Below are 14,002 nucleotides of genomic sequence, written 5' to 3' on the forward strand. Positions count from 1 at the left end.
TTAAAGGAACATCACACCTTCAATTGCAGGATCAGTGGGATTCCTGGAGTCGCACAATAGATTCCTCAAGGTCCTGTTCACTCTGTGGATCTGAGCCAACAACAGGGTGGGGGTGTCTGGAAACTCAAGTGCTTTTCTCATCTCTTTTTTTCTGGAATTCTCTTGCACATCCATGTTGTCTTTCAGGTTCGAGCAGAACCTCTCTCGAACCTGCTCTAAACCTTGTAATCCCATCCACAGAAGGTCCTTTTCCCTCTCCAGGTCCTTCAGTTTTTTCACCTGCAAAAAAAAGAAATACGCTCATACAATCATCGTTTTAAATGCGACATAAAATTGCAGATTTGGAGTGTTTTTACATTTTTGCATGATTATCTGTGACCGTAGTAGCATCTATTTATATACAGCTGCCTCAAAAAAAAAAAAAAAAGACCACAATATGTGTGTCAAGTAGCTGTGAACTCGGTGTATTCCCATCGGAGCTGGACGGGAATGTCGTGATGAACTGTGATAGCTGACATCCGTGTTTAAGAATAGACTATTAGTTTGAAGGAAATACTGATGTAATTTTTATGCTACAGTTTTAACATAACAGATAGTTTTAAAAGTATATTTTAGGTTGGCTGAGTACATACATTACCAGTCAGAAGTTTAGACATACTTCACTGAATTACACTTGCCACCTTTTCTGAGTGTGAATGCTTAGTTTATCTAACAATATGGTCACTTCAGTTATATTTGAATCACTTCAACTTGTTTACTAAACACATTCATAGAAAAAACCCAAATTATAAACAAACATAGAAGAAAAAGCAAACTAACCCAGAGGAAGAAATGCACTGCATCCAGACTGGTAAGACTGCTCCTGAGAGGGACAATGACCACTGTGTAAGACGCCATTGGAGTTGCTAAATAAAGCAAAGCTTCACATTTGAGGAAACGAGGAGATAAGCAGAGAGTAAGAGAGAACAGAATAACAGAGGCTGAGGATTTGCTGAAACCCCACCCTAGTGACAGAGCGACAGGTCAAAGTGGACAGTTTGCACAACTACTAATGAAGAAATTCAAACAAAACTCTTCACAAATGCAAACAATAAAACTGTATTAAAATTACCTTACATAATGAACATAAGTTGGCAAACAAACAGCTTTAACATGAAACACTTAAATTTAACTTTCAAACTTTCACAGTATTAACATTCAAGTAGAACATTTCAGGCATTATCTGCCATTAACGCATTTAAATCATTTGTCCATCTCCGTCTGTGCCGTTCTCGTCGTTCAGTGGGTATGGGGTGAGGTCCAGAGTGAGAAGACGGCTGAACATGCATTCATCAAACTGTGACATGCAAAAAAAAAAAAAAAAAAAAGGGTGCATGATAAACTCAAAAAGATCCATCATAAAGCAAATCTGCCTGTGCATATTTTATATAACTACAATATAGGTAGGTTTAAATCCGCGTAATCACTTATATCAATGTTATATATATATCGTAATATTGTCCAGCCCTAAAACATATAGTTTTATAGTATAGTTTTTGTCAGTGTTTATTTTAAAACACAAAATTTTGCAGAATATAAGATGGAAAATATTTAATTGATGATTTGTCAACATAATATATAACAATACAATATATATGGAATGATTTTACCTCAAAATCCAACAATTTGACACAAAATGATAAATGCAAATCCATGTTTCTCTGCTGGAGTCCAGCCGTTTCTGTGAATTACACCGATCCATTTGCTTCTTTTTTTTTCTGTAGCTTTCAGCAGTTTTTAAATATATACCTCGGGAATACCTCATTATGTATTTGTAGCCTACTTAGTCATTTTGATAGTAGGCTAATATAGCTAATATACACTTACAGCCTGTGTTGCCTTCATATAAGGCTTTTAATTTTTTTGCGGCTCCAGACAGATTTGTTTTTGTTTTTTTTGGTCCAATATGGCTCTTTGAACATTTTGGGTTGCCGACCCCTGACCTAGACTCAAAACTCTAAGTTTGATATGGGGACTCTTAATGGACCATGAGTGATGAGATTGATGTGAAACAATGTGGATGTGTGTATACCATGGAATAGACTCCAAGAAGAGCGTCTGCCCGAGAGTAGAACTCCTCCTTCAGGGAGATCACAATGATCTGGCAGCTCTCTCTGGACATCATTCGGAAAAATCCTGTAACCTGCAAGGAAACAATGTCTTTCTATCGTGGCAGATAAAGAAAACAGCACATTTGAGACATTGAGGCTGGTCTTACCTTGCCAATGTTTGTGTTGTCCAGGGCAGCATCCACTTCATCCAGCACAAAGAACGGGGCAGGACGAAAGCTAAGATTCAAAGACGATGATCTTTAGTTTTCTCCCACATCAAAAATATCTGTATTTATAGTCAGATAATCCTTTACTAGAAGTCTGCCTATGTATTTTTGTTGTTTTTCACCTGTGAATGGCAAAGACCAAAGCGAGAGCAGCGATGGCCTTCTCTCCTCCTGACAGGTTGTCCATGGCCATGAATCGTTTCCCCGGAGCCACACAGTTATAGTTGATGCCATCGAGGTAGGGCTCATTTGGATTCTCCGCACTGAGAATGGCCTATAGGACATGTGCGTACAAACAAAGTTATATACAATAATAAAAATGAATGAACAAGTCATTGAAAGAGTGAGTCAAGTATGGACCTGAGCGCTGGCATTTCTGCAGAGATTCTTGTAGATCTGGTCGATGACGATAGACACGCGTTCAAAGCACTGACTAAAGAGATGGAAGCGTTTGGCCTTCACTTGCTCAAACTCCTGACTGCATTTCTTAGTGGTGTGTGTGCTGGTCTCAAATGCTGAGGGTTTTTGAGTATGTAGAGGTAAACACACACAAACATGATCAATGTTTTATGTGATTGATGGATGTGTTACAACAATAAATTTAAGCCCAGAAAGGGTTATAAGAAATTAAAAACATAAAAAAAAAAAAACACATTTGTTACTTGACAAACTATATAACTAAAATGTCAGCTAGCTGCCAAAGCAATACTTCTCATTTCCTTTATTAAACATAATGCACTAAAGCTGGGATGGATGGATGGATGGATGGATGGATGGATGGATGGATGGATGGATGGATGGATGGATGGATGGATGGATGGATGGATGGATGGATGGATGGATGGATGGATGGATGGATGGATGGATGGATGGATGGATGGATGGATGGATGGATGGATGGATGGATGGATGGATGGATGGATGGATGGATGGATGGATGGATGGATGGATGGATGGATGGATGGATGGATGGATGGATGGATGGATGGATGGATGGATGGATGGATGGATGGATGGATGGATGGATGGATGGATGGATGGATGGATGGATGGATGGATGGATGGATGGATGGATGGATGGATGGATGGATGGATGGATGGATGGATGGATGGATGGATGGATGGATGGATGGATGGATGGATGGAAATATCGTCCATTAGTATTAATGGATAATAATCCATTAGTATAATACTTTTTGGCAGAAGGTTTAACAGAGGGGGTATTCCAGTAGTAGTCCCCACCATGAGAGGTGAATATGTTTGTCTCGTACCATCCATTACTTCCCGGTAGCTGTCCTTAACCTCTCTGATCTTTTCTAGAGCTTTCAGGTTGGGAGCTCTGGACATCATGATCATGGACTCCATAGAAGAGATGCCCTCTTTTAGTTTCTCCAACTGAGCCTCCAATTCACTCTCATCAGTGAGGGCCTGCACACACATAACTCAAAATCACTTCTACAACATTAGAATGACCACTCTGAATAAGACTGCTTTAATGTCATGTTTTCACCTTAAGGCCCATGTCCAGTGTCGAATAGTCAAACACCATCTGCGCCTCTCGTTCATAAATATCCAGTGTGCTGATGCTCTGAGACTCTGAGTCCAGCTGCAATATAGTTAGGGGAAACTTAAGCAAAATAAGAAAAATACAAAAGGGAATATAATCTGTGCTGCCTTATTTCGAGTAGATCTGAGCCTCTGTTTGCACCTGTATATCACTGATGTCATCCAGCGCTCCTGAAATCAGGGTCAACGGTAGACTGTCTATCTTACAGCCCAGCAGCAGGTTGTGTCTGCTCAGTCTCAGCTGTTCTAGGGCCGCCTCAGCGCAGATTGTTTCCTTCTGAAGCTTCACCAGTACCCTGCGGACAAATGAAGATTAATAAAATAAATAACGCTCTGTTTAAAGGGGTCCTTGATTACGATTTCACTTTTTTAACTTTAGTTAGTGTGCAATGTTGCCGTTTGAGCATAAACATCATCTGCAAAGTTATGACGCTCAAAGTTCAATGCAAAGGGAGACATTTTCCTTTACAGAAATCGCTACAACAAACGGCTGGACTACAAGCTTCTTCACAGGTTGGTGACATCACAAACCCCAAAACTGACATAAACCCTGCCTCCAAGAACATGCAACAAAGGGGGCGAGGCCATGTTGGGCTGCTTTAGAGAAGAGGAAGAATTGCTGTAATACAGTGCTGTTACCATGCCGTCATTTTACGCTGGACCGCTTCACAAACGAGGGTCAATTAAACTCTGAATTTGCACAAAAGATCAACATGACGGCACATGCTAGTCGATGAGTTGAATCAACTCCACAGCAACTACATAAATTTATCCACTAACCATTCAGAAATGTCCAGATGCATTCTAAAAGTTGTAACTTCTTCCTGAGTCTCTCCATCAGTGTACAATGTAAGGCTGAGCACCGTTACTGACAATCATAATTTTGGCTGCGTGAGATTCTCCAGCTTTTTTGTTGTTGAGCAACCATAGCACGAGCTGTTAAAGCTCCACACTTTACTGGAAAGCAGGCAGGGAGCAGCAGCTCATTTGCATATAAAGGGACAAAAACTCTGGTTTTTGCTCACACCCAAATAGGAGCAAATGTGACACGCTATAATAAATTATCTGTGGGCTATTTTGAGCTGAAACTTCGCAGACACATTCTGGGGACACCAGAGACTTGTATAACATATTGTGAAAAGGGGTATAAATAGTTCCCATTTAAGCATTTTTTTTTTTTTTTTAGATCAACCATTATGTTGCTCAGATACACACCTGTTTCTCTCCTGGAGGCCTTTAAGAGTCTTGTCAAGCTCTGCCTTGGCGTTGTTAACTAAAGTTGTCTTTTTTGACAGCTGGTTGTTCAGTTCTAGAAGATTTGATTGTGTCTGCTCTACAGTTATCAAAAGTCTGTCCTCCATCTGGAGACGTGGGAAACAGAGTACTTCAAATATTAAAAGTACAGAAAAAAAAAAAAAAACTGCAGAAAAAACACAAACACGTCAGAACCATTTTACATAACCAGTCAAACATGACTGGAACAAACTGCTGATTATGGCATTTAACAGAGTAAAAAAAAACAATGTCAAAATGTCTAATGTTGTGTCTCAAATGTGGAGTGAGAGATTTTGCCTCTTTCAAGCTAATAACAATGTTCTCCTCTTTTTCGATGGTCTCTTCTATCTTCTTCATCTGTTTGACGAGTTTCTCCAACTGAGCCTGTTCATACTCTAGCTGGGTATTTAGCCGGGTATGCTGGGACTCAAACTGTAGGCTGGACAATCAGGAGATTTAATTAGCCAGATTTAGTTCATATTATATTTCATGCTATACTATACAAATGAACTAAGCACTCTGTGGTGACCGTGATAATATGGGCAGGCTGTGTTTGTACAGGTCTTACCGCTTCTTCTCAAGCTCCTGCTGCAGTCGCAGATAATCCTGCTCGTACTCACGGATGTTAGCAACACCGATCTCTCCGCAGAAATCCGCAAACACCACGTCCTCCATCTAAGATGACCAAAATCAATCCACAAGAGAGCGGAGCATGGAGGAATGATACTGACCAATGAATTTATGAAGAATAATATTATAAGAATATTATAACATTATAATTATAATATAAGATGATTTTATAGAGACAGCACTCAAAAATACAAATTTATAGCCAAGTAAATATTTTAGCGCTGAGCAAAAGTAAATATACTCACTAGTCACAAGCCAATATATTAGAAATAATAACTGGCAGATATCTGGACAATATCAGCAACGGCTAATAATGGTGTCTGCTTGGAGGACTAACAGAAGTGTTACTTCCTTGTGTTATTTCAAAACTCTACTAAGAGCCTTGTTAATAGATAATTTGATACACTGCCATTTAAAAGATTGGTTGTTAGATTTTTTTTTAATGTTTTTAAAAAAAAATGTATATTATGCTCAATGATGAAATTTAATAAAAACAGTAACACTGTAACAATGTAAAAATAACTTTTGAATTTTTTTTTTATGATGGCAAAACTGAATATCCAGCATCATCTTTAGTGTCACATGAACCTTCAGAAATCATTCTAATATGCTGATTTGGTGCTCAAGAACTTTTCTTATTATCGATGTTGAAAACAGGTCTGCTGATTAATGTTTTTGTGGAAACCATGATACATTTTTTTCATGATTCCTGGATGAATAGAAAGCTCAAAAGAAACAGACGGACAGACGGAGAAAGGGAGGGAGGATGGAGGAAGGGACAGAGGGAGGGAGGGACAGACAGACAGACAGAGAGAGGGAGGGAGGAAGGGACGGACAGAGGGAGAGATGGATGGAGGAAGGGATGGAGGTCACTGAAAGACTTATCCAGCTCTTGAAAAAAAAAAAAAAAAAAAAGTACAATTCCTTGATATTTCCCAGTTTTCCATGACCACGGAAAACCGCAAGAGATCATGCTACACTTAAATCAATTGACCTGATGAATTTTGTCCCTGGTGGCCTTCATCTCATTATCCTTTAGTTCTACACTCTCAGTCTGTATCTCAATCTGGGCCTCGAGGTTGGAAAGCTCACTCCTGAGTTTGGAAATCTCCTGAAGTTCACACAGACACAAAAAACATTCATAAGAGTGTTAGAGCTATATAAATTTCATGCAACAAAGGAGGAGGGGAAAGAAAAAAAAAAAAAAAAAAAGTGAGAAACTTGCAGCCTGACAAGCTGGGATGCTCTTCCTGCGAATGGAGTCCAGTTCTGAGTTGGAGTATTTGAGGCGAGTCTGGTTTCCTTGAGACTGAGCCCTGATCTGATTCAAATCCACTTCCTTACGCTTCAGCTTCATCAGGGCCTGCCCATATATCAACAACATTAGCCTACATTATAACACTGTATGACATGATGAAGAGAAATTTAATCTCTTGCATACAAATAAGAATTTTTATTCCAAGTAGCCATGCTCACATTGCATGTCTGCCATCACACAGGTCCCTATAGAGTATATTAGCAATCTGGGACACTTACACGCAGCTCAGATGACAGCTTATCCTTCTCCTCTTTCAGTTTATTCATGTCCTTCTCATCCCAGCGTCGAGCCTTCTTGCTCAGGTCCAAGGAGCCTCCAGAGATCACCCCAGACTTGCGAAACAAGGAGCCATCAAGAGCCACCGTCTAAACAAGACATTTTACATTTAAGAAGATATAGATGTTTAAAATAAATTACAAGAAATGCAATCAACCTGAAATTATGTGACCTTGTGGCATACAGGTGCATGTACTCACCTGAAGGCGCTCAGGGCCATCGAAGGCAATGCGACGGGCGTCTTTCAGGGTCTCGCAGACCAGGGAGTTTCCGCACACATACTGAATCACTCTCTTAAGCTGAGGGGCGTTTTGAGCGCACTGAACCACATCCACCACCATCTTGGCTCCCTGCACTTCCCTCAGACGCTCGTTCAGAGGATGTACCTGATGCACATACAGTTAAAGAACACTCTTTGCTAACTGAACCATATGAAAAGCTGTTTAAGTAAATAAAAATAAAGCATAATTATTCATTTTGAAGGGCTTTCACTGATGAGTCACTCACATCTATATAGTCAATAGGAAGAAATGTCTCTGGTTCAGCTCTTTCCTCTTTCAGAAATCGGATGCAGTCATGAGCCACTGTGGCAGATGTCACAACAATTGCATTCATGTTTTTGCCAAACAGCTTGGTGACGGCGAGCTGGTATTTCTTGTGTATGGGCTGGCACAAGTCCACCAGACGGCCATACTGAAAAGATTTAAGAAACCAACAGAAGTTTCTATAAGGTCTAATCTGCTTTACTGGTATTAGGGGACTGTGTAAAGGATTGCTACAGTACCACTGTATCAGGGTAGAGTCTCCTGAGGCTTTCAAGGACTTCATCTCGTTTCTGCTGTCGTCGATTCTCTTGGCTGTCCAGGCGAGCGTTCTGCAGCTTGATCAGCACCTGCGCCAGCTCCTCGTTCACCTCCTCCATTCGTATGAAGCCTGTCGACAGCTCCTCTGCCAGCTGTTCCTCCTGCTGATGCTGCTGCTCCAGAACTTTCCTTCAGGGAAAAAATAAAAAACCGACTCAACTACATGTAATAAATAAACGGTTACAGCAATGTTATTTTTGTAAATTCCCAAATACAGTAACAGAAAAAAAAATAAAAATCTTAACTACATCCCTACAACAAGCTCCAAAATATCAGTTTTACTTGTACTTATAGTGCAGAGGTATATGAGGATGTCATACTTAGTAGTGTTGGCATACTCCTCCAGCTTCTCTGCCCTTACACTGAAATCTTCCAACCGAGTTTGAGTGTGTTTAATATTTGCCTGCAAACAAACATTTATCTCATGAAATCAAATTGCATGGCTAAACACTTCTAATAAGGTTATGAACACCCAAACTTTAGAAACCAGTGAAATTTAACAATTCTTGTTAAAGAATTGTTTAACAAGACCACTTTTGATACCACAGTAAAAACTACTAGCCTAACTAATATGAAGTTCAAACATTGAAGACAAAAAAAAACAAAAAAAAAAACAATAGAATAAGATCAAAAACAAATTAAAGAGTAACTGCATAAATACAATAGAACAAAAAAGTAACATATAAATGAAAAATAAAACTGCTTTAGTTTTTCCATGTAGGTCAAACAGTATTCAGGTACAGAAATTGAATCAAATGTAAAATACTGCATAGTCTTTCGCTGTATAAAATAAATATAGATTAATCCTAAATAAAGATACAGTTATTTAGTTAAGAGTAGCAAGATGATTTTTCTATTTGTCTTTTGTTGTTTGATTAACATTAATGACACAAAAACCAGCAGAAATGCTGAAGTTATTTCATGTCTTGTGCTTAATTTAAAATTGCTTGAATATTTATTGGCAAGGCTCAAAAACACATGCAAACACTAAACTTTTGTGATGCCACAGCACTGACCCGGTGGCGTTTCAAGCTGGCTCCAGGCCATGAGGTAGTGCTTATTTTCGAGCCTTGAATTGCATCGAAGACCATTTAGAAGAGACCAGTTTTGTTTCTGTGGGGTTTGTTTCATGTCTCTTCATGAGGTTGCAAAAAGACAATCGCATAGTCAGAAGCCTACCTGTATCTCACTTTTCCTCCTCAGGTCAAACTGGAGCTTCTCACGGTCTGCTTTTACCTCCCAGTGCAGCTTCTCTGCGCTTTGGTTTAAAATGGCTCCCTTTTTCCTGGCCAGCTCTTTGAGTTCCTTATACCGCTCCACCTGTACAAAGACAAACAGTGCACATCATAATATACCTTAATGTTTTACATTCAACAAACAAAATTGGCCCCATTTATTACCCTAAAATTTCAAATTGAAACTGCCGATTTAACTAATACCCTGTCAGTAAGAATTTTAACCAATGTCACTTTACTATTCAATACAGCCTCAATGGATAAATTCCCCCATATTTTATTTCAGTGATTATTGTTTTCCAGTGCAATTTTATGTTGTCCTTTTAGAAAGACTGTTCACAAAACACTCATTTTAACCTGGGACTCCTCTAGTTGCACTCCAGCTCCTCTTTGAGCCTCCTCCTCCTCCATCTGCCTCTCAGAGGCCTTCCAGGCCTTCTCCAGCTCAGTCCGCTCTCTCTTTAGCTCCTCCAGCTCCTGTTCCTTTTTGGCCTGCTGATTCTGGTTCTTCTGAAGCGATCTGCGTGCCTCCTCCACTTTGTGCTCATGGTGGGAGGTGTTCACTTTAGCTCTGATGTACTGAGGCCTCTGCTGGTTAAGAATCTGCTCTTGAGATCTGGAAGAACAACATTATGCATTATATATACAGTGCCCTCCACAATTATTGGCACCCTTAGTAATTATGAGCAAGGTGGCTGTGAAAATAAATCTGCATTGTTCATCCTTTTGATCTTTCATTCAAAAAAATTCTAACCTTTAATCAAAGTAAAACAACTGAAAGTGGGGGGAAACTCACATTATGAAATAAATGTTTTTTTCCAATACATGTTGTCCACAATTATTGGCACCCCTAGAAATTCTTATGAGTAAAATATCTCTGAAGTATATTCCCATTCATATTTACATTTTTTAAGCACACCAGGGTGATCATGAACATGAAATTGTCCAGCCATGACTTCCTGTTCCACAGTAATATAAACATGAGGAAACACAAATGCCAAATTCCCGTAATCATTCATCACAATGAGTAAAACCAAAGAATATAGTTCTGATGTGCAGCAAAAGATTGTCGAGCTTCACAAAATAGAAAGTGGCTGTAAGAAAATAGCTAAAGCATTGAAAATCCCCATTTCCACTATCAGGACAATAATTAAGAAGTTCCAATCAACTAAAGATGTTACAAATCTGCCTGGAAGAGGACGTGTGTCTAAATCGTCCTAATGTGTGGTGAGGAGGAATGTTTGAGTGGCCAAAGACTCTCCAAGGATCACAGCTGGAGAACTGCAGAGATTAGTTGAGTCTTGAGTCTCAGAAAGCCTAAAAAATTATCAAACAACACCACCTACATCCCCACAAGTTGTTCGGGAGGGTTTCAAGAAAAATCCTCTGCTCTCATCTAGAAACAATCTCCAGCATATTCAGTTGTCAGACACAACTGGAACTTCAAACGGGACCGGCTTCTGTGGTCAGAGGAAACTAAAAAAAGCTTTTTGGCAGCAAACCCACCAGATGGGTTTGGCGCACACATGGATAAAAAGTACCCCATGCCCACAGTTAAATATACTGCTAGATCTTTAATGTTGTGGGCCTATTTTTGTGCTGGAGGTCCAGGATAACTTGTTCAGATACATGGTATCATAGATTCTAGCAAATACCAACAGATAAAAAGCTTCTAGCTTCTGCTAGAAATCCAATAATGGGCCATGGTTGGATTTTCCATCAGGACAATGATCCAAAACAAACATAAAAAAAAAACACAAAAATGTGTCACTGAGAACAAAATGAAGCTTCTGCCATGGTCGTCCCAGTTCCCTGACCTGAACCCTAAAGAAAATGAGTGGAGTGAACTGAAGAGAAGCAGCACCAGCATGGATCTGGAGAAATTCTGCATGAAGGAATGGTCTCTGATCTCTTGTCAGGTGTTCTCCAAACTCATCAGGCAACTCTGAACAATTTACTTTATATAAACTTATAATCTAATTTATGTACATATATAAAAAAAATTAGATTATAAAGTAAATTGTTATATGTTATTTTAAATAGTAAATGTATTAAATAATATTATTTAAATATGTTTTATTTACATATTTATGTTTGTGTGCATACATGTAATGTATATATTTGATTAATAATTATAAAATAGGTAAATTCTCACTATTAATTAGTTGCCTATTGGCATGCATAGTAACAGGATATTAGATGCTTACTTAACTACCTTACTAACTATTAATAAGCAGTAATTAGGGGTTTATTGAGCAAAAGTCATAGTTAATAGTGAAAATGGGACCCTAAACTAAAATGTGACCATTTTTCCTATTGTACCAAAATTGTACCGAACCATGACCCCAAAACCAAGGTAAAAGTAATGTTTAATGCCAGGATAATTAACAGTATAATTTACTTTTGTTCTCTCTGCATTTAAAGACATTTCCAGTTAAAGTGCATTGCCAGCGACTCACCTGATCTCCTTCTCCAACTGCTGAAGTTCCCGGTTCAGGCGCCCATGTTCTTTCTTCCGAGCCTTCACAGTTTGTTCCCAGACGTCCATGCTGTTCTTCTGCTGTGCTGCGGCCTCCTGTACGTCCCTTAGTGAATCTGACTGTGCATCTATGTTTTTCTCATTGTGGAAGAGCTGAAAAAGGGTCAGCTGGAGCTTGCTTTCTCTGAGTTCGTCCACCAGTGCCTGATATTTTTCCGCCTTACAAGATCGAGACAAACACATTGTCAAGGACATGTATCATATGAAAATACTTTGACATCTGACAGGTCTTACCTCAGTCTTATCCTTGAAGACTTGTTTCTTCTCAGCTGTAGCCGCTTTCTTGCGGTTAAAGTGGAACTGCGTGTCCTCTTTGGCTTTCTGCAGGACCGCCAGCTTAGCATCATATTCAGCGCTCAGCTCTCCGGAGCCACTGATTCGTTCAAACATCTTTGTTCGTTCTTTGGCATTCATCATGGCAATTGACTCCACAGCACCCTGATATACAAATAAATCCATGATCAGTGTAATAAAAGAATAATAGTAATAATTAATCATAAAGGCTGATAATAACCAAATGCTACAGCATTTGTTGACCCTTTTATCACTGAAGCACCTGATAGACCAGACAATTCTTCGCTTTCACCACAATGCCGATCTTCGCCAGCTCTCCAGTGTACTTCGCCAAAGTCATCTGTTTACCATTCACTCGATACTCAGAAGATTCCCCTGTAAAAATTGAATCGTTCCAACAGAAAATGATTCAGTTCAGTTCTAGCATATATTTCCAGCAGAGTTCAATCACACTCACCTGAAATGCATCTACTGAACGTCATTTCCTCATTATTGTCTCCACAGTAGATCATGGTCACGGTGGCGGAGTTGGACACGGGTTTGCCGATGTGGGCACCGTGGATGAGATCTCTGGTGTGCTTGACACGGAGGTTTACAGCCCTCTCTCCCATCACAAATCCAAGAGCATCCATGACATTAGATTTGCCTAGAGAGGAGAAAACAATCAGAAGAGTGTGTCAATGCTGATAATGCCTCCTAAACATTTTAGCATGCAAAACATCTACATAAAGCACGTTTTTGCTGCTATTACGTACAGTAGTACCATGGATATAAATGTAAATGTACCAGAATATAAATGTAAATAACAAGATATATTTACATTTATATTCTTACTATACTAAAATAGACTATATGTACTCAAATAGACTATGTATAGGATATAATACGCTATATAATATTAAATATGTTCGCTTTTAGTACACAAATGATATGTTTTGGAGTCATTAATTTTTTTATATATTTATTTCATTGCTCTCTTTCCCATACAAATGCCAAAATGACTTTGATTTGTCTTTGGAAGATAAAATAACATAAGAGAGGTAAAACAATTAGCTGACACATAACGACGCACTCTAAATGAATATAACGTAACGTTATTGTTAACATTTCATTAAAAATCTGTGTAGCAGGTAAACTGTCTAAATAAAGCACATTATTTGGCGAAATGACTAATAATTTGATTAATTTTGCGCTATCGAGCAAAACACAGCAGCCTGATTTTGTAGGATTAGCCAGCAAATTAGCTTAATTACCAACTTACCTGATCCATTAGTGCCAATTATGCAATTAAACCTTTTAAATGGGCCGATAGTTTGCTTTCCTCGCCAGGATTTGAAATTTTCAACGTCTAATTGTTTTAAGAAACCCATTTTTCATTTCTGGATGGAAAAGACTTAGTTTACGCGATTAAAGTTACTGACTGGAAAAAGGGAAGGCGGGAAAACTGAGTCATGATGATGAATCTGCTGATTCAAAAACAAACTCGAAGACAAAAAAACTTTAGATGCATTTAATTCTTCCAAAAATAATTATTTAGTTTTATAAAGTAAAATATCCGAAATATACAGTTATAATTAATATATAATATAATTGAAAGAAAAGATTTTAATACAGGCGCAAATATAGGCCTATTTATGACCTGTTTATCTGTCCCAAAGTGTTATAGAATATTAATAAAATAACATATTT

At 38.7% G+C, this 14,002-nt stretch overlaps 2 protein-coding genes across 2 annotated transcripts; both read right to left on the reverse strand.

Moving 5' to 3' along the window:
- On the reverse strand, nucleotides 1–897 carry LOC125247011 (suppressor APC domain-containing protein 1-like). Its single transcript, XM_048158176.1, has 2 exons — nucleotides 820–897; nucleotides 1–279 (listed from the first exon to the last, which is right to left on the reverse strand). Exons 1-2 carry the CDS (start codon nucleotides 895–897, stop codon nucleotides 1–3), a joined length of 357 nt encoding a protein of 118 aa, XP_048014133.1.
- Nucleotides 818–13,788, reverse strand: smc1b (structural maintenance of chromosomes 1B). Its single transcript, XM_048158907.1, has 25 exons — nucleotides 13,575–13,788; nucleotides 12,771–12,959; nucleotides 12,576–12,688; nucleotides 12,254–12,457; nucleotides 11,940–12,178; nucleotides 9,838–10,096; nucleotides 9,425–9,565; nucleotides 8,566–8,648; nucleotides 8,167–8,374; nucleotides 7,890–8,075; nucleotides 7,583–7,768; nucleotides 7,325–7,471; nucleotides 7,014–7,151; nucleotides 6,783–6,899; nucleotides 5,727–5,833; nucleotides 5,456–5,597; nucleotides 5,099–5,244; nucleotides 4,026–4,179; nucleotides 3,828–3,923; nucleotides 3,589–3,745; nucleotides 2,678–2,832; nucleotides 2,440–2,591; nucleotides 2,258–2,327; nucleotides 2,072–2,182; nucleotides 818–1,336 (listed from the first exon to the last, which is right to left on the reverse strand). The coding sequence occupies exons 1-25, from the start codon at nucleotides 13,681–13,683 to the stop codon at nucleotides 1,238–1,240; spliced, it is 3,708 nt and encodes a 1,235-aa protein (XP_048014864.1). The 5' UTR covers nucleotides 13,684–13,788; the 3' UTR covers nucleotides 818–1,237.
- Between the last annotated feature and the right edge of the window lie 214 nt (nucleotides 13,789–14,002).

The sequence above is a fragment of the Megalobrama amblycephala genome, linkage group LG15 (assembly GCF_018812025.1).
Source record: "Megalobrama amblycephala isolate DHTTF-2021 linkage group LG15, ASM1881202v1, whole genome shotgun sequence".
NCBI classification, from domain to species: domain Eukaryota; kingdom Metazoa; phylum Chordata; class Actinopteri; order Cypriniformes; family Xenocyprididae; genus Megalobrama; species Megalobrama amblycephala.

Excerpts from the sequence above, each read along its gene's own strand:
- LOC125247011 (XM_048158176.1), bottom strand. The coding sequence starts at position 897 with ATGGCGTCTTACACAGTGGTCATTGTCCCTCTCAGGAGCAGTCTTACC. Across the intron at positions 280-819 it reads CAGTGCATTTCTTCCTCTGG|GTGAAAAAACTGAAGGACCT; the intron begins GTTAGTTTGCTT and ends TTTTTTTTGCAG.
- smc1b (XM_048158907.1), bottom strand. The coding sequence starts at position 13,683 with ATGGGTTTCTTAAAACAATTAGACGTTGAAAATTTCAAATCCTGGCGA. Across the intron at positions 5,245-5,455 it reads TTGTTATTAGCTTGAAAGAG|ATGGAGGACAGACTTTTGAT; the intron begins GCAAAATCTCTC and ends CCACGTCTCCAG. Across the intron at positions 2,833-3,588 it reads CTACCGGGAAGTAATGGATG|CATTTGAGACCAGCACACAC; the intron begins GTACGAGACAAA and ends AAAAACCCTCAG.